The sequence below is a fragment of the Megascapheus bottae genome, chromosome X (genome assembly GCF_031878675.1).
Source record: "Megascapheus bottae isolate mThoBot1 chromosome X, mThoBot2.hap1, whole genome shotgun sequence".
NCBI classification, from domain to species: domain Eukaryota; kingdom Metazoa; phylum Chordata; class Mammalia; order Rodentia; family Geomyidae; genus Megascapheus; species Megascapheus bottae.
Genome location: NC_143547.1, coordinates 63,095,274 through 63,122,507, shown reverse-complemented (window position 1 = coordinate 63,122,507; position 27,234 = coordinate 63,095,274). Strand labels below are relative to the sequence as shown.

At 33.8% G+C, this 27,234-nt stretch overlaps 1 protein-coding gene across 6 annotated transcripts in view; it reads right to left on the bottom strand.

Annotated features, from left to right (window-relative positions):
- The window catches only part of Diaph2 (diaphanous related formin 2), an 809,447-nt gene that overhangs the window by 586,328 nt on the left and 195,885 nt on the right, over positions 1 to 27,234 (bottom strand). For all 6 annotated transcript variants that reach the window (XM_090326172.1, XM_090326173.1, XM_090326169.1 and 3 more), the window contains 7 exons: positions 23,948 to 24,022; positions 23,800 to 23,869; positions 21,174 to 21,310; positions 17,822 to 17,930; positions 6,333 to 6,443; positions 3,015 to 3,133; positions 623 to 739 (listed from right to left, as the gene is read on the bottom strand). In XM_090326172.1, coding sequence (XP_090182298.1) covers positions 623 to 739; positions 3,015 to 3,133; positions 6,333 to 6,443; positions 17,822 to 17,930; positions 21,174 to 21,310; positions 23,800 to 23,869; positions 23,948 to 24,022 — 738 coding nt within the window. The remainder of the gene's footprint in view (positions 1 to 622; positions 740 to 3,014; positions 3,134 to 6,332; positions 6,444 to 17,821; positions 17,931 to 21,173; positions 21,311 to 23,799; positions 23,870 to 23,947; positions 24,023 to 27,234) is intronic.

Genomic DNA, 27,234 nt, shown 5'->3' with positions numbered 1-27,234 from the left:
TGTTCATCAGATTATTGCGATGGCCTGAATTATTAATGATGATCAATATTGTTTGAGTGTTATCATTTTGTTACACTTCCCTGTAATCAAACAGGTTTGAAGAAATCAGAAAAACTAGGTTGTCAGAATTTGATGCTAATTAGCATATGAGGAAGAGTTAAATACAATGCCCTGGTCAACACTCGATGCATAATTTTAGTCACCAAGAAATCTTCCATAACTTTCCAGTTCTCAGATATATTCCCCATTAGCAAATTCTAAAACTTTAAACTCCATGTGATATTTATGCACTTCTTTATGTTGAAAAGTTACATTACAGGGCTATATTATTTTATTAGAGACTAAGATCACATTTTTACTTAAAAAAACAAAAAAGAAAATAACTACATATTAAGATATGAAAGACAGAAAATATTCTATAATAGTCAATGTTGTTCTGTGTTATCATTATCTGTTACAGATAGTTTTCTGGCTTGGCTACACAAATTAAAAATAAATGAATTTTTAATGCTATACAAAAGTATGAAAATGTGTATGAATATTATCTAGGTCACATTGAATTGTTAATTTTCATGTAGATCAATTTAATTCAAAGTACGCCATTCCCAGAACAGCCTCTTACCTGATATAGTAATCATTTCTGATCAGCAAAAAATGTTGCAGAATGGATAGAAAATAAGTTTCAGCAGCAGTGTCTTTCAGCATATTATACAGAAGATGGTATACTTCATTCATATCAGTAGAAAATAAGTAAAGGAAAACATCAAGTTTTGAAGAATGCTGCATTCAGAATGAAATCAGCTTAATTTCTAAAAACACTGACTGAATAATTTTGCTTCCATTTCTGTTTCTAAACCGTCAGTTCCATGCACAATAAATATTTAAAAATTTATGAAAAGAAAATGATATTATGGAATTATTAAAATCTTTTAATTAGAGAAACAGACCTAAAGAACACTTTCAAGAACATTTAGCTTCCAAAATCATAAATGATATTCCCCTCATTATTTTGGGAAACGCAGATTCCACTTTGTACCAGTGAAACAGCAAAACCATTTGTAAAAGTGGTATCATGATAATTGCCCTATGCTTTCATTGACAGCTTACTTATTTATTCAAGTCATCACTGTTCTTTTTTTCCCTGCCATTTGAGAGAAGAGAAAATGAAGAAACTTTTTACTACTTAAATATAAACAAGTAGTTTCAGTTTGTTCAAATGAAATACTAAATCTGAAATTATTAGTTGACTTCATTTGTATAAAAGATGGAGAAAAGGGGCTGGGTGTTTGGCCTACTTGGAGAGTGTTGCCTGGAATGTATGAAGGCACTGGTTTGATTCCTCACTACCACATACATAGAAAAAGCCGGAAGTGGTGCTGTGGCTCAAATGGTAGAGCTCTAGCCCCAAGAAAACCCAAAGCCAGTGCTCAGACCCTGAGTTTAAGACCAGGACTGGCAAAAAAAATTTGGAGGAGAAACACAATAGAAACTGAAACATAACTTAGAATATAAACATGCTGGATTTGTATACACTTTTCATAAATGAAAAAATGGATGACAAAAAATGGATCCATTTTTATAACAAAACAAAGGACCTGGTAGGGAGTTTGACATCGAGGTAAAATTCTTGTCTAGTATCCACAAAGACCTGGGTTCAATTTCTTGGCAACACATATATAGAAAAGCCAGAAGTGGTGCTGTGGCTCCAGTGGTACAGCACTAGCCTTAAGGAATGCCCAAGGACAGTGCTCAGGTCCTGAGTTAAAGCCCCAGGACTGGCAAAAAACCCCAAAGAAACAAGGAAAAAAACAAAAACAGAAAAACTTAGGACATACCAAAACAATGTAAAATAAAAGTAAAAAACAAGATGTAAATCCAAAATTTTAAATAAAAACCAAGATTCCACACTTTTCCTCTGAAGTAGAATTAAATATAGCATGAAATAAAATGTACACCTCATGTAGGAGTATCATGTTAGAATATCATAAGGAATCTCAAAAGTTTACAGAATGGATCCAAATTTGACTTAGAGGAAATGTATAAAAAGCAACAAATGTGTTCAATGATATGAAAACATTTACTCTTAGGGATGACAATGTAGAATAGCATTACAAATCTTGGATAGGAAATTACTAGGAATAATTCCTTATAATAATGTTAATATTATTCATTGCACATACACTTATGTAACAAGAGGATGTAAGAATTTCATAGGAGTACTGGTGGAGAAAAGATTAAAAATGACAATTCTGCCTGTAATCTCAGAGGGGCAGAGAAGTACACATAAATATGATAGAACAATGTTCTTACTCCAGCTTTCTTGAAGGGTTAAAGACAGATGGAAAGAACATATCACCAAGAAAAAAGTAGAGTTCAAATGTTAGTTTGGTTTGGAAGTGTTTCCCCACTTCATATCCAAAAGTAAGGCATTTAATAAGACAGAAACAAATGGGCAGCCATGCTATGACAGTTTTCCATAAGATTTCAGATTATTTCAGGTCACATCCATGTCACGCCACAGGAAATCTATGAGCTAGCTGTATTGACTCAGCTACTTCCATAACATGCCTTGATTATACTCACATATTATAGTAACAAACTTTCTTGGTACTGTTAAGGAACACCAATGCCTTATAAGCAATGAAATGCTGATTTCTAGTGAATAATATAAAGTGAAATTCACATGTGAAATCAGAGAACAGTTCCTCATATTATTATATATAATGTACACTGCTGTAGGCTCCTGTCTATTGGAGTCCACTGAGCAGAAAGTACATATAATAATACAGCAAGCCACTGTACTGATCTTAGTATAGTATATACAAACCAGCAGGACAGCCTGATGGTTCCTTACCAACAATCATAAAGGCAGTCACAGAGTAAGGGTCCAAGACAAATAAAAGGATATAAAATAAGGTAGCAAATAAGAATCCTAATAATGGTCCACAAAATCACCCACAAAACCTGTTTATACAATACATGTCTAGTTATTTTTCAAGTTTGAAAAAGGATATTCCATTTCGGCACGAATGTCATTGAGACGGTGGGATAGTTCAGTTATATCATCTTCTTTATTCTCATCAAACACCCTTAATTGAATATCAAGCTCATCATTCTCTTTTTCTTTGAGATCCTTATAAAAAGAGATGTTAGCAAAAGAATAACAGTTTAACAACAGCATTTATTGATAACAAGGAACAGAAAGCAATAAGTAATGTATAAACACAGAAACAATTTTAAAAATTGACCTAGGTACTTGGATTCCTGAAAGTAAATGTAGCTGTTTAGTTACTTCATTGTATGAACTTTATTGCCTTTCCATGCCCCAGATAAAGATTATTCACTTCTACAAGAAAAAGAAACACTAATTGCTAATGTCCCAAATTAAATGTATTTGTTTTGATTAAACATACTAATCCAAGATTGGAAAAGAATTCAAGCAATTAGAACATTCTCATATGCCTCTGACCAAAAAAAATTGATTGACAAAACACAGGAATCAAATGTACTAATAAAGAACAAATGCAAGGATATAGTCAACCACAACAGTCCCAAGTATGGCATAAAAGAAACTGTATAAATGCTTGTTAAATGATAATTTGTGATCTTGAACCCAAAATATTGTTAGGATACTGTATCAAGATCTATTTTATGCCCCAATGAGAAAATAAGAATTTGGGGCATTGAATATTAGCATATACATTACAAACCTCTGATAATTTGCAAAATAATTGTAAACATGCAACACTAAAAATTTTGGGGCTTCATATATACATATATATGCGCATATATACATATATATGCACACACACAGTTAAATGGAGTATGTTTTAATGTATGTCCAATAAGCTGCAGGTTTCAAAAGTGATTAATACAACAGTAGATGCTTAAGAGTGATACCAAAGTGGTACCAGGATATTCAAAACTGGATTATAAAACTATATGTAAACCTGGTATACTTCATATTTGGTATATAAAACAAAATGCAATGCATTTTTGCTTCTATTTTTATACATCAGAAAAATTATAGATATGTAAATCCAAACATAGCTCAAAGCAATTTCCCCATCATCGATTTCTAGCATTTAAAAACAAAATAATTTGCTAAAAGTTTATAAAAGGCAAGCAAATTTATCTTAATAAGTTTCTATATAGTCTCATATAAAATAAATAATAAACAGGTGTCTTTCTTAAGAAAAACTTGGTTTGGCTTTAATTGTTCCCTTTGGAGGGAAATGAAGATACTTATCTGAATGCACAATTATCTAATATGAGCGAATCAGATTAGGTGATTTCTGAACTCTACTCAGTTTCTAATTACAGTCCTGAGCTCCTCAGGACTGTAATTCTCAGGAAGCCAAGGACTGAGCATCACCATTTCAAGACAGTTTGAGGAGGAAGGTATGTAGGACTTTTTTTCTTCAATTAACAATCAAAAGGCTAGAAATGGAACTATAGATCAAGTTGTATACCACTAGCCTTAAACTAAAAAGCTCAGTGGCAGTGCCCTGGCTCTGAGTTCAAGAATCAAAAAAAAAAATCAGGCTAACAAATTATAAGAAACAGCCCATTGGCTCTTTACCAAGAAACTTCACGATTTTGATATATCTAATAATCTAAGACCCATATGCATGCTTATTATTGTTATTGTTTTCCATAGCTCTTTCTTTTCCCTTCCTTTTAGTTAGTATGGTAAACAACTTAAGTGAAAGGAACAGTAAGATCTGACGTGTCTCCTTTAATAATGTTATTGTTTTAAAGAAAGCAGTTCTTCAGTTAATATATTTAATAAACAAGATATAGAACCACTGTACTTCTAATTAGGGAAAGGAGGATCTCATTTATCACAGATCAGGCTGTAAAGTCATTACAAAAATACTTTAACATTACAATATTTAGAACAATTATCAAATTCAATTTAAGTTTGAAAATAAAACTGTATCTCATTAGAAACGTTCCGCAAACACTAATGAGAGAACTACTGTTAAGTAGTGTGTCTAGATCATAGTAATCAAAACACTATGCATACCTATGCAAAATATAAATGGAATCAATCTAAGTGATCAAAATGAAAAGCAAAACATTTTAAAATAAAAACTGAAACTGCAAAAAAGGCTAATCTTTTAGGTTCCCCAATATTCCAAACTCAATGAAGTTCACTTTTCACTTAAAGCATAGAACCCCACATTACATTGGGGCACATTATTAACAGAACTCTGAATCATCATTATTTTCTTTGTGGGTCATAGTGCTTAACTCAGCATGGGTACTGTCCCTGAGCTCTTCAGCTCAAGACTACCACCCTTACCCTAGAGAAAAGCCCCACTTCCCATTTTTCTGTGGGCTAAACTGAGATAAGAGCCTCAGGTGCTTTTGTGCCCTGGCTGGCTTTGAAACTTGATTCTCAGATCTCAGCCTCCCAAGTAACTAGGATTACAGGCATGAGCCAACACACCTGGCTAAATATCATAACTATTAATCATCATCATTATTGTGGTAAATTACTGCAAAATTAAAAAGTATGTACAAGTCAGGTGTGGTGGAGCATGCCTATAATCCTAGATATTCAGGAGGCAGAGATCTGAAGATAGTGGTTCAAAGCCAGCTTGGGCAATAATGAACACATGAGACTCTTATCTCCAATGAATCACTAGAAAACCAGAAGTAAGACTGTGGGTACCCTTGAGCTAAAGATCTCAAGGATAATGCCCAGGCCCAGAGTTCAAGCCTCATCACATACACATACACACACATGCACATGTAGACAGGCGTGTACACACACACACACATACAAACACACACACACACACACACACACACACACACACACACACACACACACACACGTACTAAAATGATAGGCACCAGAAGCTCATGTTTGCAAATGTAGTTACTCAGGAGGCTGAAATCTGAGGATAGTAGATTGAGTCCATGTCACTTTTTTTCTCCAATTAACCATGGAAGAGCCAAAACTGGAGATGAGGTTCAAGCTAACCTCGAGCCAAACCAAGAAAAAAACAAACAAGACAAAACAAAACAAAATTAGAAAAAAAACAACAGTTCAGGAACTGAGTTCAAGACCCAGGTCTAAGAAGAAAAGTAAAACAAAAAGGACAAATACAAAGACAAAAAAGAAAGATGGAGAAAGAAGAGTAGGAGGAGAGGGAGAGGGAAGAAAGAAGACAAACATGAAAGAAAAAATATATAATGCCTAATACTTTAAAAAGGAAAATAGCAACAAAAACCCAAGTGCATATTATGCTTCAAGAAGTACTTCCCTCAAAATAGAAAATTATTAGCTCATCAGTATAACATATTTATATTACACTTACTGGTAATAATGACTTAAGGCCAGAACGAAGGAATTCATTCCTTAAATGTATTCGAAAATCAAGGTCATATGGAGAAGTGACAAGGGCATTAATCAACTGCATACATGCCACCTGCAATAAGAAATTACATGTTTGTTAAAAATATAAAAAATAAATACATTAGGACGTATTCAGGTAATGTGTTCAGATAATTCATTGAAACAAAAAATATGATGGATGGTCAAATACATTATGCTTCACTGAAAAATAGGAAGATATTAAACTCCCTCTGAGAAACCCAGAGATCCAAATGTGAACATTTGAAAAGATTAAGAAATGTGACATATAATTTTACCTTGTTCTCTGATATATTGTATATATGTTTATTTGGTTATTTGAAATAGGATAGGGAAGGGGGGAAAACAAGATGAGGGGCGGGGGTGAGGTAGGGAAATGAGAACCAAGACATGAGAAAGGGTATCAATGTTAATGTGCCTTCCGTCTGGTGAATATAATATAACCCTTCAATTAATTACAATAAAAATATATGGAAAAAAAGAAATGTGAATTTCATATCCACCTTGACTTCAGTTCCACGTGTTTACAAATTTTCTATTCAAACTCATTAACTATATACACTGATTCATACTGCTCCCATTCTCTTAACAGGATGGATTTAAATGAAATACATAAAGCATTAAAATGTATAATTAAATATAATGAATTTATTCAAAATGAATTCAGTTCTATTAAGATAACTAGAACTCATTGTGAGAGTAGCAGAAATGTATATTACATAATAAATTGTACACAAGCTTTGCTTGTGAACCTTTAATTTTGAGGTTCCCTATTATAAAAGGGATCTCAGTTTGTGTAACTGTAAGGCAGAAGAGAATCAACAGAATAATAATTTCTATGTGTTTCATATTTTACTTCTAAACATCATTCTTGAAGAATGCGCCTCAAATCTAATGGTACTAGCTAAGACTCAATTTAAAAAGCTGAATACTCAAATTGATCTTAAATATGCAATGACTAGTAGTGTGTGAAATCCTGACTGGAAAAAGACTGTTTTCAAGACATAAAAATATGAAATGTATATTATTCTTATGTTTGTAACACTATCTTATACATGGAAGCCCTGTAGGAAAGATGTGTATGCAAATCAGTCATATATATTCAAAAATCAAATATCATATTTTAAAGGGAAAAACATGCAAGATAATTTCAAGGATGTGGCAAATATTTAGTCAGATGTCTGCTTTATCTTAATATCTAAACATTCCTAGAAATGGAACTATACTCTTCAAATATCCAGTAATATTATAAACAACACTGCCAAAATATTCACAAGATGTTATCTAAATATACAGTGCCTAGAAAACACAACGCACTGAATTCAAACCCCAGTACCGTTACTAATTAAAAACAAAATACAGGTAGGAATGTGGCTTAGTGGTATAGTGCTTGCCTAGTTTGTATGAGAGGCTGGGTTCAAGAAAAATAAACACAATTAATTAAAAAAATAAATTATGTATGTCTCTACAATTTCAATGGGATGAAATAGTAATATGCATATCATGTATAGGACTATATTGCTGCATTTACTTGAGTAACTTATGATATAAATATGACTGAAGGAGCCAAAGTACAAACCCAATCGCAAATTAGCAAAGAAAAAGTTGTCATCTGCTAGCATTCTTTTTGTAAAACAAATTTCAGTTTATGGCTTATATTAATAGTCTAAATGTAGAGAGAACATTTCCATAATAAGCAAGTTAATGAGTCTTCTAAACAATCGAAAATACTTTGATTAGGAGTTAATAAAAATAGTGAAAATCAGGCCGGGAATTTGGCCTTGTGGTAGAGTGCTTGCCTAGATGCATGAGGATCTAGGTTCCATTCCCTGGTATCATATACGTAGAAAAAGGCTGGAAGTGGTATAGTAGCTCAAGTGGTAGAGCTTTGCTCTTGAGAAAGTCCAAAGACAGTGCTTAGGCCCTGAGTTCAAGCCACAGAACTGGCAAAAGATAAAAGTAATAGTAAAGGTCAATGATTGGTGACATGGCTTTTGCCTTGAGTATGTTCAAATACCAATAGTGCCAACATAACTGAAAAGTGTTTTAAAACATATTTTGTGTAGTAAAAGTGCCTCACACCGGGGCCGGGAGTTTGGCCTAGTGGTAGAGTGCTTGCCTAGCATGCATGAAGACCTGGGTTCGATTCCTTGGTGCCACATACTTAGAAAAAGCCAGAAGTGGTGCTGAGGCTGAAGTGGTAGAGTTGTAGCCTTGAGAAAAATCCAAGGACAGTCCTCAGGCCCTGAGCTTAAGCCCAAGACTGGCAAAAAAAAAGGGCCTCACACCTGTAATACTTGCTACTTTGGAAGCTGAAATCTGCAGACAGTAGTTTGTAACAGAACCAGGCAGAAAAATCCCACTAGAATCTATCTACAAATAAGACAGAATAAGGCAGACCCGGAGGCATTGTCCAAGTGGTAGAGCATCAGCCTCCTACCTGAATTCACACTCTAGTACAAACAAAAAAGAAAGCATGAAAAAAGAAATTCTTATTTTTAGACTATATGTCTATATGGTAAATACTGAAAGTTTCTAGCACAATCCAGGTGTCTTATGCAGTTATCCAGTGAAAACTTTTAAACAATATGAAAGGTAATAAAATTTATCTGGTGAATCATGGTTGTAAAATAAGACTAACTTTGAAAGAACAGGGAAATTAGAAAAGCAATCAATTATTTCAACTATGTGCTATGTAGTACATAGAATACAAACAAAACAAGCCAAAGTGGAAAGTCATGCTTGGATTGCATTAAATCTCACTTCACATGCATCTTGCACAATAGCATATAAACAGGGTAACATCATCTAAAATACTAGCCTCTAAAGTTTTATTTTCTGCCACAAAACTTGTTCATCAGCATGTATATGCACCTAAATACATGCACATGTGCATGTGTATATATATATATATATAAATGATAGTGATTTACTGCTTAACACATGTTTCTTTATAATTAAAATCAAGAGTTGAGAGACAGTTCCATCACAAAACAATTACCTAGCAAATGCTAGGTCCTGGGTTCAATCTCCAGTATCAAAAAGGAAAGCAAAAAAAAAACAGTAATTAAAAGAGAGTTTTAATGGTTTCACTTCATTGGCTTTGTGTAGCTCAAGTTCCAGTGGTACGAAAGTGCTGCATTGTGGCTAGCAGCCACCATTTTGGAGAGAATGGATATAGAACACTGCAGAAAGTTTGATTGAATAGCACTACATTGGAGATGTTAAAGAAAAATAATGAAAGTCTTCTGTCCTAAGCTTTAACACCTAAGCATCAAAGAAGTATAAAAGTGACTTCTGAATAATAAAAGTTTTTAAACTGGTACGTTCAACTTCCAAGTATATAAATCTTTAAGGACATGAATATACCCTATTGTCCTTTTACAATGCAAAATCAATCTGCTTTTTAAAAAATCCAACTCCAGAGACAGAAAGTGAAAAAAAATCAAGAGATTTTAAAGCTGGTGAGAACATAAAATATTCTAGTCCCATGCGTTCACTTAGATGTACAAAACCTACAGACATAAGGTCATATCCCAAGGTCACATAGATATAAGCCAGAGAGAACTTGAGGCTCAAACCTAGACATCATGATCTACGGTTTTAGATTCCTTGTAGCACACTAAATGTTCAAATCTAGCCTTAATAACTAACTCAACTTACACCATAAAGAAAACATGCCTTTGGGTCGAGAATCAGAGAGCCCTTACACAGATTTCTCATTGATTCCTTTCTTTATAATGGTTTTAATGTTCAAAGTAATGTACCTTGTGCATCTCAGTTTTTCATACAAATTTAATGAAAATAAAAATATCAAGGCATGGAAAATCATTGAAAGAACCATAATTGTGATGTTTCCTGAATTATAAAAGCTGCTTTCTGTAATTCTATTTTGTGCCATTAGCCATAAGTCTTAAGGAAATATCAGTTCATACCTCTATGAACTGATGCAATATCATATATGCTGTATGTGTATATAACATACTGAGTGAATGCATTTAAAACTACACATTGATGGAAAGAGGAAGCTGTTTAGACCTGAATAGCTTCACAAAATTACAGGAGAAATTCATAAACATATTTATTTCAACTCAGTTTAGAAACTACAGCCATTTATTTGTTTTATCACAATTCATAAGGCTATAGAGTATAATTGCCAACTCTATAGTACTTTCAGATAGATTATCCATATTGTCATTAGCTGTGAAAAAATGTGCTTTTAAAAATTTTATTGACACATCACACTTTGACCTTATTAAGTACTCTGTTAACATTAACGAGGTCATTATTCTAAACCAGCTGGAATTATGAAAAAATGAGGTTTTAAGTCAAAATAAGTACTTATCAACAAAGACACAAATATACAGTATGATTTAATTGTTTCATGAAATGGAAAAGGATTTCACGCAAAAAAAATGAATGAATGAAAGCAAAGAAGGGAAATAGCACTAAATGTTCAGGAAACAGCATAGTATGTTTGAATCAAACGTAAATAGAGAAGATTTGTAGCGTATGATGCTTAAAAAAATACAGCCAGATGATGAATTTTTTTGGAGGGGGGGAAGTTAGGCCTAGACTTTAATCTGTAACCTATAAAAAGATTGTAGGTTTTTAAACAGGGATCTGACAAAAGTACACTACAGAAAGGTAACTGTAGAAGATGATTTAAAGTTCTCTGAATGAAGGGAAGGAATGTAGGAAAGTGTGAGGAAATGATATAAAAGGGACAAGTGGCAATAACTTGAAAATTTTAAATGGCAGTGTGGAGAGCAGAGAGAGGATATGATGCCAAGATTTTAAAAAAGTACAACATGAAGGAAGTTGAAATGACAGATTTGAGTGATTGCTTGAATAGAGATGGAGGAAAAGGGCAATTTGAAAATGACTAGTATATGTTCAACATATACTAATGGATACATAATGCAAAAGCTAATTAGGACTGGAAATATGGAGGAAGGTGAGTTTTAGGTTGAAGAAGAAGGAAGAATAGGAAGTAAAAAAAGATGGACAGTTAAGGACACTACAGAAACTGAAAGCAGGTAAATCAGTAGGGACTAGAAATCAGGTGGAAAGTTAACTGAGAGAAGGGCAACAAATATGAGTCCTAGCAGAATTTGGACTCGGTGTGGGGGTACATCTTAGAACAGAGTTTGAAAGTTGATTAGGCCACGTGAATACATTTTCTACCCAGTTTTGTAAACTTTAAGTACCTTCACCTTTCTAAACAATTTCAGCCTAAGAAGACATGAGGTTTGTTTTTGTTTTGTTTTGTCTTTATTTTGCCAGTCCTGGGCCTGGGCACTGTCCTTGGGCTTTCTCAAGATGAGAACTTTACCAATTGAGCCACAGCACAATTTCTGGCTTTTTTCTATGTATGTGGTACTGAGGAATCGAACCCAGGTCTTCGTGCATGCTAGGCAAGCACTCTACCACTAGGCTAAACACCCGAACCAAGACACGAGTTTTTCAAATAATATCTCACTGGACATTAAGTATACTTTCATTCCCAAGGCCACTTATCAATGTTCAATGTGCCCAAGCTTTTCCAATCCAGCTATCTAGAAATAGGTTTCAGGTATATGCTGTAATTATGTTGTTCTCTTTCCTTTTCTGAAGCTACTAGAAGAATATTGTGGCCCATTTTTACTTCATGGAAGCCCTACTTACCTGTCACCCTATTGCTACTATCCATAATAGAAAAAAAACTCTGGAACATTCACCTAGTTCATGTATCAAGACCGATGCAGGATATATCAAAATTTGCCTTCCTTTGTGTTTTCATTTCACTTAAAAGACATATGGGTATTTAAGCACAGATAATTTTAGTTCTACATAATAAAACATTGAGGATATTTATAAAATTATAATATATTCAAGAGTATATAATATATAATATAATGTAATATACAGTTATATGTGATATAATATATGACCTATATTATATATAGATATAAATAAGAGATATAATGACATGGTACCATATAATAATAATGATGTAATTTATATATGATATAATATATGTAATACAATGTAATATACATTTGGAAGAGAGAATTGTTTGAAAGTCAGAATATTAAGATGGTAGCTACAACATGGGAAAATGTCATATGATCTATGTCACATGTAATAAGTGAGCAACAAAAGCAGACAGGATCACAGTTCAAAGCTAACCTGGGCAGGAAAGCCTGTGAGATTCTTATCTCCAATGAACCACTCAAAAATTGGAAGTAGTGCTCTGGCTCAATTGGCACAGGGCTAGCCTATAGCACAAAAAGGCTCAGGGACAGCATGCAGGCCCTGAATTCAAGCCCCACAAGTGATCCCAAAATTAAAAAAAACCACAAAAGCTCAAAGGATAGCACTCAGGCCCAGAGTTTAAACCCCAAAACAGGCAAAAATAAACAAACATAAATGTTGGAAACATGTTAGAAGCAGAGCATTTGTCTCGAAGGGAAGTATGTATCTACAAGATAATTATTAGAAACTGTTGAAATAACATTATTGAGAATAGACTAAAGGAAATAGAGTAGAGGGAATGGGTTAAATATATATATATACACACACACACACACACACACACACACATATATGTGGATGTATAAATAGTATTTATAAAGCTTGGTAATTGGTTGAATGTAGGAGAGAAAGAAGGCTTGTTCATTAAGAAAATCATGTGGTTAAGTTGGAAAAGTGGCTCGCTCAGGTAGAAGAATAAATGCCAATGAGTAAACACAAGCAGTCAGATAGCAAGTTCAAGTCCAAGACTCAGGGGGAAAAAAGGAAAATGAGACGTTACCACTATGATTTACAATGGTGAACAAAGGAAGAGTACATGTATTTTAAGGGCCTCAGGAGAAAAAAAAAGGATTTTAACTGAGCCGGGGGCAGCCTGTATTCTATAACCTAATGCTGGTCTTTACTTCCCTCTCACAACATGACCGTACATATATTTAACTTTTATGAACTTATAGAAATTTGCTCTCCACATGCACATGACTTATAAAAAAATTGTTTTTAGCTTGGTGCTGTTGGCCCACACCTGTAATCCTACTCAAGAGGCTGAGGTCTGAAGCCAGCCAAAGCATTAATGTCTGTTAGACTCATATTTGCAGTAAACTACTGAAAAGGAGTCAAAAGTGGTGCTATAGCTCCAGTGGTAGAGTGCTAGCCTTGATCAAAAGGAGCTGAGGGACAGTACCTAAGCCCTAACTTCAAATCCCAGACCATTACCAAAAATAAATAAATAAATAAACCATTTCATAATTGATTCCCGATACCATGATAGTTTCATGACTTTTAAACAACATGAAATAGAAAAAAAAAAACAAGCTAAAATTCTGTCTTTACACTTGATACAAGGTACATGGATATTAAAGATAGAGAAACAAATGAGACTATACAAAGAAGACAAGATAAATATGTACATGTGTGTATGTCTATATGCATGTATATATGAGCATAATACATAATATGCATATAGGTATGTGGGTAAGATGATAGGAAATAACAGAGTACAATAGAAAATAGGAAAATAACTCTCTGAGAAGATAAATAACAGAAGAGGAGAATCACATTAAGCAGTCAAAGACCAAGAGAGCATGCTAAGGGGAGAGGTAAGGGAATTAACATTTTTGAGGAGGATGGTGGTCCATAGTTACAAGTGATCAAGATGTGAAAGAAGACATTGGATGCTGAAATTAGAGAATCATCGTAAACCATTACAGGAAAAACAGTGAAAATGCTTAGTTTTGAAGGGTCATTTGGAAACAGAAAACATAAGCATAGATTCTTTTTGCCACATGGAATACAAAATGAAAAGGTATGAGGCTGGAGAGAAGGGTACTGCAGTATGAAGGGAAGTGAAACAAGAGAGCCCATTAACAACAAATATTGTTTTTAACAATATTTTTTTATTCTTTATTTTTTGTTGGTCATGTGGCTTGAACTCCAGGCCTGGACGCTGTCCCTGAGCTTTTCATCTCAAGGCTACTTCCCTTATCTGCTGTTTTGTAAAAGACTGAAAATAATAAAAAATCTGATCCTGCACACTCAATTTCCCTTCAAAAGTAACCTACAAAAAAACTCTAGAAAAAAGAACTGGAAGAAGTTAATAATCTGTTTTAAAATCAAATGGGGGAGGCATGTAGTTGTTACTTAAAAGGATAATTAGTCCTGTATTTTAACAAAATTACTTCCTGAGACTGTAATAACATTTTGAAAAGTCTCAGGATATTACCAAAATAGAAAAGTAATTTTGTTAAAATATAGCACTAATTATATTTTTTAAGCAACAGATTTAAACTTTTGTTTTCCATTTCTGCAATCTGAATATATTTTTGAACTTTTGGAAAATTATTTTTTCATTGACATTAAATAATTCTAATGAACAAGCCCATTCCACAATTCTTCTGAGAGCATTAAGTTCTGTATATAAGAAAATACTAATATTTGTAGCTCATTAAAGTAAGGAATTTCAAATTGTAGTTTGCATCTGTTTGCATCTATAATCAGTATTCCACAATTTCCTTAATACTTAGCAAGATGTCTATGATTCTGTCATGTGTTATTTGTTAAACAGTTGCTCTTTTCTCATTTCATTGTGTACAGCTTTCTGAATGTCAGATCAGTCTCATCTATATGGGGTTATATTACTCTGTGAAAGTGGTATAACAATAAAGAAGCAACACTATATCAAACGTGGCACCTCAAAAACCTAAGTCAGTGGGGCCAGGAACGTGGCCTGGTGGTAGACTGCTTGCCTAGCATGCATGAAGACCCAGGTTCGATTCCTCAATACCACATACATAGAAAAAAAGCAGGAAGTAGTTCTGAGGCTCAAGTGGTAGGGCTTTGGCTTTGAGAAAGTCCAAGGACATGTTCAGGCCCTGAGCTCAAGAACAGGATTCCTTCCCCCCCACAAAAAAACCTAAGTCAAATCCTACTTCTCCTTTCTTAACAGCTGTATGTTTATAAGTGAGTTGTGTCATTTCCCAGGAACTCAATTCCTTGATCAGAAAATTGGACATGATTATCTGTAACTCACAGAATTGTTGTTAAAATTAATATTAAAAATAAATGGTGGAGCTGGGAGTGGTAGTTCATGCTTGTAATCCGTGGTAGTTCATGCTTGTAATCCTAACTACTCAGAAGGCTGAGATCTAAGGATCGTGGCTCAAAGCCAGCCTGGGCACTGAAAAGTCCATGACAGTCTTATCTCCAAATAATCACCAGAAATAGAACTGTGGTTCAAGGGGTAGGGGCTACCCCTTGAGCTGAAGAGCTCAGGGACAACGGACAACACCCCAGCCCAGAGTTCAAGTCCCAAAACCAACCAAAATAAAAAGATGGTAGAAAGCACATAAAGGGGTGGTGACATTGTCCTCACCCCCAAAAAACTGTACTAATTACCTGACTTATGAAATGGTAACCCTTCTGTACAACACCTTAATAAGAACAATAAAATTACATCAAAAATGAATTATTAAATATGTATATATTCATAGCTCATGTGTGGGAAATTGAAAATGGAATGTAAAAAAAAAACCTTTTTCCCTAATACAATGCAAGCATAGCACCAAAAAATACATATAGAATAGTGTCCAGGAAATTTAGTTAGGTAAGTCCAATCATTAGAATAAGAACAAAATTTCAAAAAAGTCATCTAAAAATGATAGTTTTCATTGTTTCACTAAAGGTATGAAAGTATATTAAGATTAAATATTGAGGGGACGGGTTGGGAGGGTAGCCTAGAGGTAGAGTGTTCACCTCACATGCACAAAGCCCTGGGTTTGAATCCTTGGTACCACAGGCATAGAAAAAGCTGAAAGTGGTGCTGTGGCTCAAGTGGCAGAGTGTTATCCTTGAGGAAAAAGTGTCCAAGGACAGTGTCCAGGCCCTGTGTTCAATCTCCACAACTGGCAAAAAAAAAAAGATTAAATATTGGGACCAGGAGTTTGGCCTAGAGATAGAGTGCTTGCACAGCATGCACGAAGACCTGGCTTGGATTCCTCGGTACCACACACATAGAAACAGCCAGAAGTGGTGCTGTGGCTCAAGTGGTAGAATGCTAGCCCTGAGAAAGCCCATGGACAGTACTCGAGCCCTGAGTTCAAATCCCAGGACTGACAAAAAAGTTATGTTATTAAATTTATGAAAAGAATGTATTATAAGAAGAAAAGCAATGGAAAACTATCTACATTCTAAAACACATACTCTGATATAAAGAGGACACCATAAAAGTATACAAAATATTCCTCATAATTGAAGATAATGATATAGAAAAATCTTTAAATATTTGAAGAACTATTACATTTTATTACATTATAGATTCCCCTTAGATAAGCCAGTTTGTCTATCTGATACATTGCAAAATCTAGGAGCAAGGGATATAGATAGTTTTCAATACAGAAAAAAAAGAAAATCAATTGTTTCACATAAAAGTTTAATGAAAAATTAGTATTATGTAACTTCATAAAATTAAATGTGGAACTATATTCTCTTTGTGAAATGGCAAAACCGGAGCTTAAAACACATCACAAAGACCATTTTTCATGGTGTAGACACTAACTAAAAAGAAAAAAATAACATTGGGGACCAAACTGACATACAGTTGTAGCTTTTATAAGCTGTGTTAATTTTAAAAAACAGTTAATCACCCTGTCTATTCATCTTAGAAACAAAATAGAACCAATAATAAATCTATAAAAATGTTCAGAAATCAAATGATATATGCAAGTTAAAACATTTCATACAAGCCCTCATAGCATAAATATGAGTTCAGACTGATCAATAACAATGAGGAAGTGGCACAGTGGCTGAAGTGGTAGGTTGGTAGCCTTGAGGTGAAGAGCTTATGGACAGCACCCAGGCCCAGAGTTCCCATGACTGACCAAAAAAAAGAGCCAAAATAAAGCAAAACAACAACAGAAACATCATTTGAGTAATAAATCAGTTATTATCAGAACCCACATAAGAAAAGAAAATTTTTTAAACAAAGCACTGAGGTTGTATCTGTAAAGAACTATTACATGGTGTCTGACACAGAGGTTGCAATTCTATCCCCTAACATTCTTGAGTCACACCTTCATTTGCCATCTGAATGGAACAAAGAAAGATGTTTTTAATTTTCTGACATTTCTACTATAACCTTAAGTTTTCCATAACCCTGAAACTATCTGCTCTATGGCCCAGATTATTGCTGAGGCTTCGATTTTCAATTTATTAAAGCAATCATTAAATTATTATATACTTATAATTCAGAAGTAGATTTCCTAATTTCAAATTGTTATTCTCACAAACAAAATGCATAGCAACACTAAGGATTTTATCTTTACATTGCATTCTATTTAAATATGAGATAAAATGCAGTTGGTGTCATAGAAAATGAGTACTCTAAATATAACTGGAAGCAATTTAAAAACAAGAGGAACTCACCTGTAACTGCAAAGCCTCATGACTTTCTAATCCTTCCACAATTAGTGAAAATCGTTCCCTGTTATTTCTTTCTGCTGCAGCAGTAATAGCCCCCAAAAGTTTGTCAAGGCTGTAGAGGAGAGTGGGGGGAGGAAGGGGGAGGGAAAGAGTGAGAAAGGGGGAAAGAGAGAGAGGGAGAGAAAAAACAGAAATGACAAACCGTTCTTACACATACATTTTGCACATAGATGATTCCATGTACTCTTACCTGTTTAATTTCTAGTGCTTCAAGCTTATATAGACCAGAACAATGTTTAGTTATTCATGTACTTTCTAAAAGAAACCATTAACTGTATATGTATTTATAGTATAGAACAGAATGTTCTGAAACAAATCTACTTTGGAAATGGGGAAGTCACCTAAGTAATGTATGCATTATATCACATACTGGATTTTTCCGTATATATGACCCTACTGTTATTAACTGGCAGAACCACATAAATAGAACTCAGGAAGCAGAGATCTGAGGATTGTCATTTGAGCCTGCCCAGGAAAACAAATCCAAAAAATACGTATCTCTAATATTCAGAAAAAAAGTTGGAACCGGGGCCGGGAGTTTGGCCAAGTGGTAGAATGCTTGCCTGGTATGTGCGAAGACTGGGGTTTGATTCCTCTGTGCAACATTCATAGAAAACAAAGCCAGAAGTGGTGCTGTGGATCAAGTGGTAGAGTTCTGGCCTTGAGAAAGTCCAAGGTCAGTGCTCTGGCTCTGAGCTTAGGCCCGGGACTGGCAACAAAAAAAAAAAATTTGGAACTGAAGCTATGGCTCAGGTTGAAGAATGCCAGCCATGAGCAAAAACAGTCAATGAATTTATACAGGTTCTCTTAATTCAAGCGCCAGCACTAAGTTAAACTGTTCTAGTTTGTGATGAAAGAATGTAAAGGGTGCGTATTCTTTAAAAGAATTTAAATCACTCCTATTTATAATGAAACAAAAGAAAAAAATCTAAAAGAGAAATTCTTAGCAATTAAAAGCATCAGGATATTCAGGGTGCCGGTCACTAATAGCTATAATTCTAACTATTCAGGGGGCTGAGATCTGTGGACCACAATTTGAAGCTCACCCAGGCAAGAAAGTCCATGAAACTTTAATCTCAAATTAACCACCAGAAAACCAGAAGTAGTGCTGTGGCACAAAGTGGTACTGTTAGCCTTGAAAAAAAAAAGCTCAGGGACAGGATCAGGACCAAGAAAAAAATAAAATAAAATAAAATAAAACAAAAATCAGTGTCATCTATATGCATATGATACATATCATGTATATGGTAATTATATGCATTTATTACTTTAAATTATATCAATAAAATATTCAAAAATGGAAAAAAATCAGTGTCGAAGAAATGAATTCAACAGAATAAAAGTACTGTTATTTCCATGCAATATTTTGATCAAATTAAATTCTATGTAGGTACCAGGTTATTGTACAATGTATTGGTTAACAAGTAAAAAATATTATTGACTAAAATATTATCCACATACAAACTGAGTTTTATATAATGGGCAAGTAAACTATTTTTGCAATTGTTTTCTCATTTGTAATTGAAAAAAGTATTGAAGATATAGATAATATTCTTTTTAATACATGCATTTTAATTTATATGAAGTAAGCAGCATCCTATTTTATTCTAACAATTATAAGAAAGTGAACATATCAGAACAATCTATAGCTACTCAGCAGACTGATTTGAAAATCCTGATTTGAACGCAGCCCAGGTATGAAAGTGCCTGAGACTCTTTTTCCCAATTAACCTACAGAAAATAAGAAGTGGAGCTCAATGATTGCTGTTCTTAATATAATATGTTGTACTTTATTGCTCTTTGGTTAATCTCATACTGTTACTGTATCTGACTTTGTTACCTGGTATATTGTATATATGATTATTTGTTTATTTGAAATAGGAAAGAAGGGGGGGGAACAAGATGATTGGGAGGGGTGGGGGGAGGGAAATGGGGACAAAAACATGAGAAGCAGTACTAATGTGTGAGAAATAATACCTGGCGAATGTAACTGTACCCTCGATAATAAAAATTAAAATGAAAAAATAAAGAAAGAAGTGGAGCTCAAAGTGTTATAGTGCTAGCCTTGAGAAAAAGAACTGAAGGATGGTGTCCAGGCCCTGAGTTCAAGCACAAAGACCAACAGAAAACAAAACAATAAAATGCATCTTTGATCAGTGCTATTGTATTATTATTACAATATGTTTCCACAAGAAGAATTTTGTGTCTTTTGATTACATTTTTTTTTAATGGTCCTGGCTCCTTAAACCTAGATTCACTAGAAGTTGTACTGTGGATCCAGTGGTAGAGCTCAGGGACAGTGCCCAGGCCCAGAGTTAAAGCCCCATAAGTTAAATAAATAAATAATGAAAGACAGAAAGAAACTAGGCTCACTAATGATATAAAATTTTAACTTTTGGGCTGGGAGTTTGGCCAAGTGGCAGAGTGCTTGCCTAGCATGCACGAAGACACGGGTTCGATTTCTCGGTACCACATATGTAGCAAAAAGCCAGAAGTGGTGCTGTGGCTCAGGTGGTAGAACCCTAGCCTTGAGAAAATCCAGGGACAGTGCTCAGGACCTAAGCCCAAGCCCATGAATGGCAAAAAAATTTTAACTTTTGCTTCAAACTCACTATTATTACCATGTAATTAATATATTGGATTACACATACATACAATAAATATCAACAGTTTAATATATTTCACTTTGCAAAAAATTAGTTCAACATTTTAGTTAACATAGGTAAGTGAAAAACTACTTCCTTAAAATAATAATAAAAACTGTGCATGGTGGCTGTAATCCTCGCTAATTGGGAAGGTGAGATCTGAGAATTGCAGTTCAAAGCCAGCCTGGGCACTAAAGTCCGTGAGACTCTTATCTGCAATTAACCATGAGAAAACTGCAAGTGGCATTCTGGATCAAGGGGTAGGATGGCAGCCTTGAGCTGAAGAACTTGGGTACAGTGCCCAGACCCAGAGTTCAAGCCCCACAACCAACAAGTAGTGAATTATTCAGTGAGTCAAAAAGCATGACATACAGTATGGTATGTGTGTGTATGTTTGGATAATTACCTTTGAAGATTATGTGTAAACACACAGGGACAGGAACAGACACAGACACAGACACATAAACAGAAAGAAAGGCAGACAGACAGACAGACAGACGGACACACACACAAACACACACAAACACATAATATAAAATGTCAATTTAAAATTTATTAACATTTACTATATTTTGCATCAAAAAACATATGTAAGCCTTAATTTCTCATGTATCATTTGAAGTGTACTAAGTAAAAAAACTAATACTTACATGTTGTCTTCTCCAACAATGCAAATAGCAGAAAGTAATTTTACTATTTCAGTCATCATATTGGGTTGTTTAGGATCAATCGCTCTTGCCAATAGGAAAAGACTCCTTTCATCTCCCAGAATTCTTTGCAATCCAAACTATAGAAGAAGAAGCAGAAAAGAACTTTCATTCAGAATTGAAGTTTCACATTTTAATAAAGACACAAGTAATTTCTAATTCTAATTATATAAATGCTTTTCAAACAAAATTCTTATGTTTCTTTATTTGAAATGACTGCATATTAAGAAATTTGTCCTGTGATCATGTAAGACCTCAAGTAGTCTGCATTAGGCAGTCCATAAACATATTAGAAAAAAATTATAGGAACTATAAGTATTTCTCCAACAAAGAACATATTGGCCACACAATTACATGATTATGGAGTAATTCTGTGTATGTTCCTGGTGTATCTGCAAAATACTGGAATACAAGTTTAAATTGTCCAATACATATGCATGACAAATGATGGCAAACACAAATGTTAAATTGTAAAAACGCTGTTTTATATTATGATCCATTTAAAGAAGCAATAAACCCCGTATCTTCCCTTATCTTTTCTTATATCTTCTCATATTCATTGACCTATTTTTGGTAGCTACAAACACTTGACTCAGAAAAAAGTACTTACCAGGGTTTTAAGAATCACAGAGACACCATTTTCATGAATTTTTAGACTAAATTCTACATATGCATATGTGCATGCATACAAATTCTATTAGATATATAAAGAAAAATAAAGCCTACAACTTTGGGGTTTGTCATATTAGAAAGACAGTGTTTACTCTCATCTGTCACCCAAAGTATTACTTTGATTTCTTGTGAACTGTTTCATATTGCATCAAATCAGAGGTGCCACTTTAAAGTAAACTTTAGCTAAGTCCTAAATGTATGAATGCTACTAGGATTCATAGTGGAATATACAGAAGAACCTCTGGTATGGCAAAATAAACCTAATGCTCATAAATCAATAGGCCATATCAATTAAACCAGAATAAAGTCATTTAATTCTTTTTTAAATTTAATTTTTCTAGTATGTAGGGAAATACTATATAACTAAAGATAATATATTTGGAAAAGCATGGCTCTAAACACCAGAGCAAAGTCGGGTCAAGAGGTATTCAGAATCAATTTTCAGGATCATATTAGTATGATACAGAGGGAAAGAGTTTTCAAAGTAGGATATTTTCTAAAGGACAAAAATATTCCATACTTTAACATTTTAAGAATTTATTGCAACAAAGTATTTATTCCAACACATGTTAATATATTGTTGAATATTTTCTGTTTTGAAATGTTATGCCAATTGTCTCACATGGAAACACTCTAAAAGAACCATTTATTCATGCACTCAGCACCTGTATGCAATACATAAATATAGCACAAATCTAACCTTAGGTTAGGATCATCAAAATATCATGTTTTTCAAAACTGTCAGACTGTTAAAATGTAAGAAAGTATTTGTTGACAATAAAAGTATACCCTGTAGGAATAGGGTTTTTAAGAAAAGCTTATAATACAACTGTCTGTGGTAACTATTCTGATTGGAGAAGTGTGACAGTTGACAAGAGCAGTCAGAAGGAATTTGGAACTGAGGCTCTTATATCTTAATTTACAGATATGGAGAGTCACCAGCCACAGGGTAACTTATTTTCCAAATGCCATTTCAACTTATTAGGGACAATATATGAGCCATATCTCCTGATCTCTAGTGGTTTGTTCTCTTTCAATTATATTATGATTGTTCTCAAATGCAACAACTATTATCAACTGTCCAGAGACAATGTTCAGTAACTGCTTCTTGTAAGGCATCACATACTGTATAATTTGCAGCCAGATTAAAGAAAACAGAAATTTAAAAATTCTATACGGTACTATTGGGAGTCTTTTTATAAGACATTACCAGAAATACCATTAAAAGTATATTCTAGACTTGTGTAGGCAAGCATCTTTGTCACAATCCAATAAATTTTGAAGATCATGTGCATAGAACATATGCATATATTAGTGAGATTTAATATGCCTAAGAAAGACCACTTTCAAATAACTTAAATACACAATCTCATTACATCGCTTATTAATAGCTGTTGTATACATGTGAAAAGTTTTTGATTATTTTTATAATTATTTATTTCAATTAAGTATTTTGAGATTATTAAAACACGATTAAGTTAAAGGATTTGTCTATGTTATTATACCTGCAGGTATGTAGAAGGAGAATTTATAAGACAAATCAAAAAACAGAGTAAAATTTACACTATCCTCCATATTGCACATGGTCTTACATGTATACAAAGCCTTGCAACAAGTAAAAGCTTATTGATGTATAAAATTTAAATTTCCTATTATCATAAAAGAAAAAAATTATCTGAATTGGAACTACTAATGTTTTTGCAACTGCAAAACTTACCAAAACATATAGCATGAAGCAAGTATATTAAACAGTATTTAAGTGAATGTTATAATGATTTGCATTATAAAGACTCCTGTAAAGTGAATAAGCACATATTACTTTTTCTGCCTCTTACTTTTCAAATAATCAGGCAAGTTTTCCCATAGAATAATAGTTGCAAAAATAAATACTACTTACCTTATTATTCATAAATGCTTTGAGGCATTGAATAAGTTTATACTGATTCTTTTTGTCGATATTTTCTTGCCTACATAAGAAAAAAGCTCATGATATGTGTGTTGTAAATTCTCCCCTTTGGTGAAATTTTTAAAATCTTTGTTCTTACTGTTTTTTGTCCAGAAGCCTTTCCAGCACATCTAAAAGGAGTCCAAGACCTTCATGACCAAAGTTGTTAACCCAGCTAAGAAAGAAAGAGAAAATCCAGATAAATTTCTATATTTTAAACAGGAAATATACAAAATGAAATTTTGGTTTTCATATGTCTTTACATTTTAGTCATTTGTTCTATTTCTTTTGATTCAAATATTGACTCTCAGTGGGCAACCCAGAGACATAAAAACATACCTCCAACACCAAATCTCAAAGCCTTTTCAAGGTACAAATAACCATTTTGATGTAATATGGTTTTTGAACCATGAGTATTCCAACCAAACAGAAATTCTTTTTCTAATCTGCCTCAACATAATCTTTATCTCTTCAGGTCTAATTTATCATTGTTGCCACATACCTTACCCACTTACTATCCAACATTTAGTAGAGCGCCTTACAGCATCTCTAGATATATCATGTAGAGCCAACACTAAATTGATTCTATAAATACAAATTTGTATTTCAAATTGAATTAAATTTACCTTTTGTGGCTAGTGGCTTATGTCTTTACTCATAACTACTCAGGACGCTGTGATCTGGGGATCACAGTTCAAAGACAGCCTGGCCAGAAATTAACCAACAGAAGACCTGAAGTGGCTCTATAGAACACTATCCTTAAGCAAAAGAGCTCAAGGACAATGTGCAGGCCAAGTTTAGGGCCAAAAAAAGAAGTCACACTACTATTGAAGAAATTCATAGCAGATTTCTGTGAAGAAAAATTAATAATCAACAATCTCTATATATACATAAACACATGCATGTACATATTCAAATTATGTATATACATCCATATGTATATTTCACGTAGCAAATGCTAGAAACCACGGCCTCATGAACAATAGAAAATATTAAACCACTGAGCCACATATCCAGGCTCCGATTCACTCTACACACTTTCCAAAGTAGATTTCTATTACACAATCTTTAAACTATCATTTCATAGCTATCTAGGGTAAAGAAAATCAGCATAGCAGCCTGCATTTTTATATCAGAAAGAGTGATAGGGTCACTGGAGACAATTAATTTTAAAATAGCTAATATTTGAAACCAATCAAATCAACAATATATCTGGAAACTCATTTTAAACAAATTCTGCTTTAATTTCCATAATGGAAACAAGAAAAAAAATCAATATGGCATTATAATGATAATTGGCAGCAAGCTACTATACAATTGAAGCATGTAATCGCCCAGCACAATGAGCTATTTTCTATAAAGACTCTTGATAATCAATGGGATTGTGGGAAAAGGATAAAGGGACATCAACTCCAAGTATAATATATTGTATTTAATCGACAGAAAAAAATCAGCACATACTATAGCACAATATACCCTACTGCAAACTTAAAATAGCAGTAATGTTTAAAGAAATTTATATATACAGCTTCCAGTATCTGCCTTGGCATTTGTGATGAAAAAATAACCTGTGATTTATTTTACATTTTCAAAGTATATTTACCTTCTAAATTTTAGTTATATTCACTGCTATGAAATTTATCCAGATTATTTCTTTTTAGATATTAGAATTGTTTGACACAAGAACATGATTTATAATTGTTCTTTCGAAATCAGTCACTCACATATGCCAGACAGTTTCAAATTGCACAGTATATAGTATTTTGGTTGCATTCACTGAAAATTACTATCGTTTTTCCATAAAAAAGGGTGGGTGGGGGTGGAGGGATATAATCATTAAATCTAAGGGTGAGTTAGTAGGAACTATTTATTACAAACTAAACAAAGAAATGATGGGATGATGGGCAGAAGAGTCCTACTAAGAATCAGCACTAAATAGGAGCACCAAAGAGATTGTTGCTAGGGCAATGAAATATTTATGATATAGCATGATACAGCATCATTGTTGCCTTTTAGCTTGCTAGAAACCTACTTCTCTGTCTTTTAAACACGGTTTGTGGCACTTACTGTTCATACATTTAAGTCTCCTTGCCTCCTTTCATTCCCTCCCTTCCCTCCCTATTTTTTTTCTTCATAAAGAAACACACGACACAATCACTAAAAAAGATACACAGTACAAAAGGAATGAAATCCTTTTTTAAAAAAATAATTTTAGCCGGGCTCCAGTGGCTCACGCCTGTAATGCTAACTACACAGTATGCTGAGATCTGTGGATCGCAAATCAAAGACAACGCAGGCATAAAAGTTCATAAGACTCACATCTCTAGCCACGATAAAGCCAGAAGTAGAGCTGTGTCTCAAGCAGTAGAGGACAAGCCTTGAAAAAAAATAGTCAGGGAAGGTGTCTAGGCAATATGTTGAAGCTCCAGGTACAACACTTAAGGAAAAAAAAGTAGTTCATGGGGGGCTGGCTTTGAGCTGAAGAGCTCAGGGACAGTGCCTAGGCAGAGTTCAAGTCCCACAACGAACAATAAAAAAAGCACAATGTTAACTCCAGTATACGAAGTCAGTGATTCTCTAAATGTGCCTCAAAATCACAGTATCCAAATCTCCTTCTTAAGTATACCAGCAAAGTCCCTGACATTATATGTGTAAGCAATCCTTTCTACCTAGTATTTAAACTTTTATAAAATGCATACAATTGTCTAAAGCTATAGTATACTTCATGTATTGATGGACAAAAAAATAAGACTTTAATCATTTAATTTAATCCTATGGATCTCATATTATTTCCTTTTAAATTGATATTATTCAACACCTTATTAATATTTAATTTTAACAATATTTAAGCTCTAGCCAGTTCAGATCAGCATAATCATGAAAATTAAAAATCATCAGCAGAGAAAATGGGGAAGAGAGAATATTAATACATCATACAGAATCTGGATAGCCAAAAATATATTAAGAAGAGTTAAAGCCTTATTTCAATCATTATTATTTGTTTTGGTAGGTGTACTTCCCTACCCCTTAAGCCACAGCCCCACTCCCGATTTTCTAGTGGTTCACTGGAGACAAGATTCTCGCATTTTTTATTGCCCAGGCTGGCTTTGACCTGGCTTGCTGAGTAGATAAGATTACAGACCTGAGCCACTTCACCCAGCTCAGGTCATTATTTTTAAAGTGCCAATTACACCAATCAGCATAATCAAAGGAAAGAAAATCTTACTTTCAAGGAAAATATCTGAGGCTTCATTTAAGCCTAAATGCAAAAGAAAGCAAGATTCTCCCCCTCTCTATCAAGCACTAAACAAAACAGAAAAAAAGATAAAAATTTTTATAAATAATCACATTATATTGAAGTAGGAGATGACTTGTTATATAAGGTTC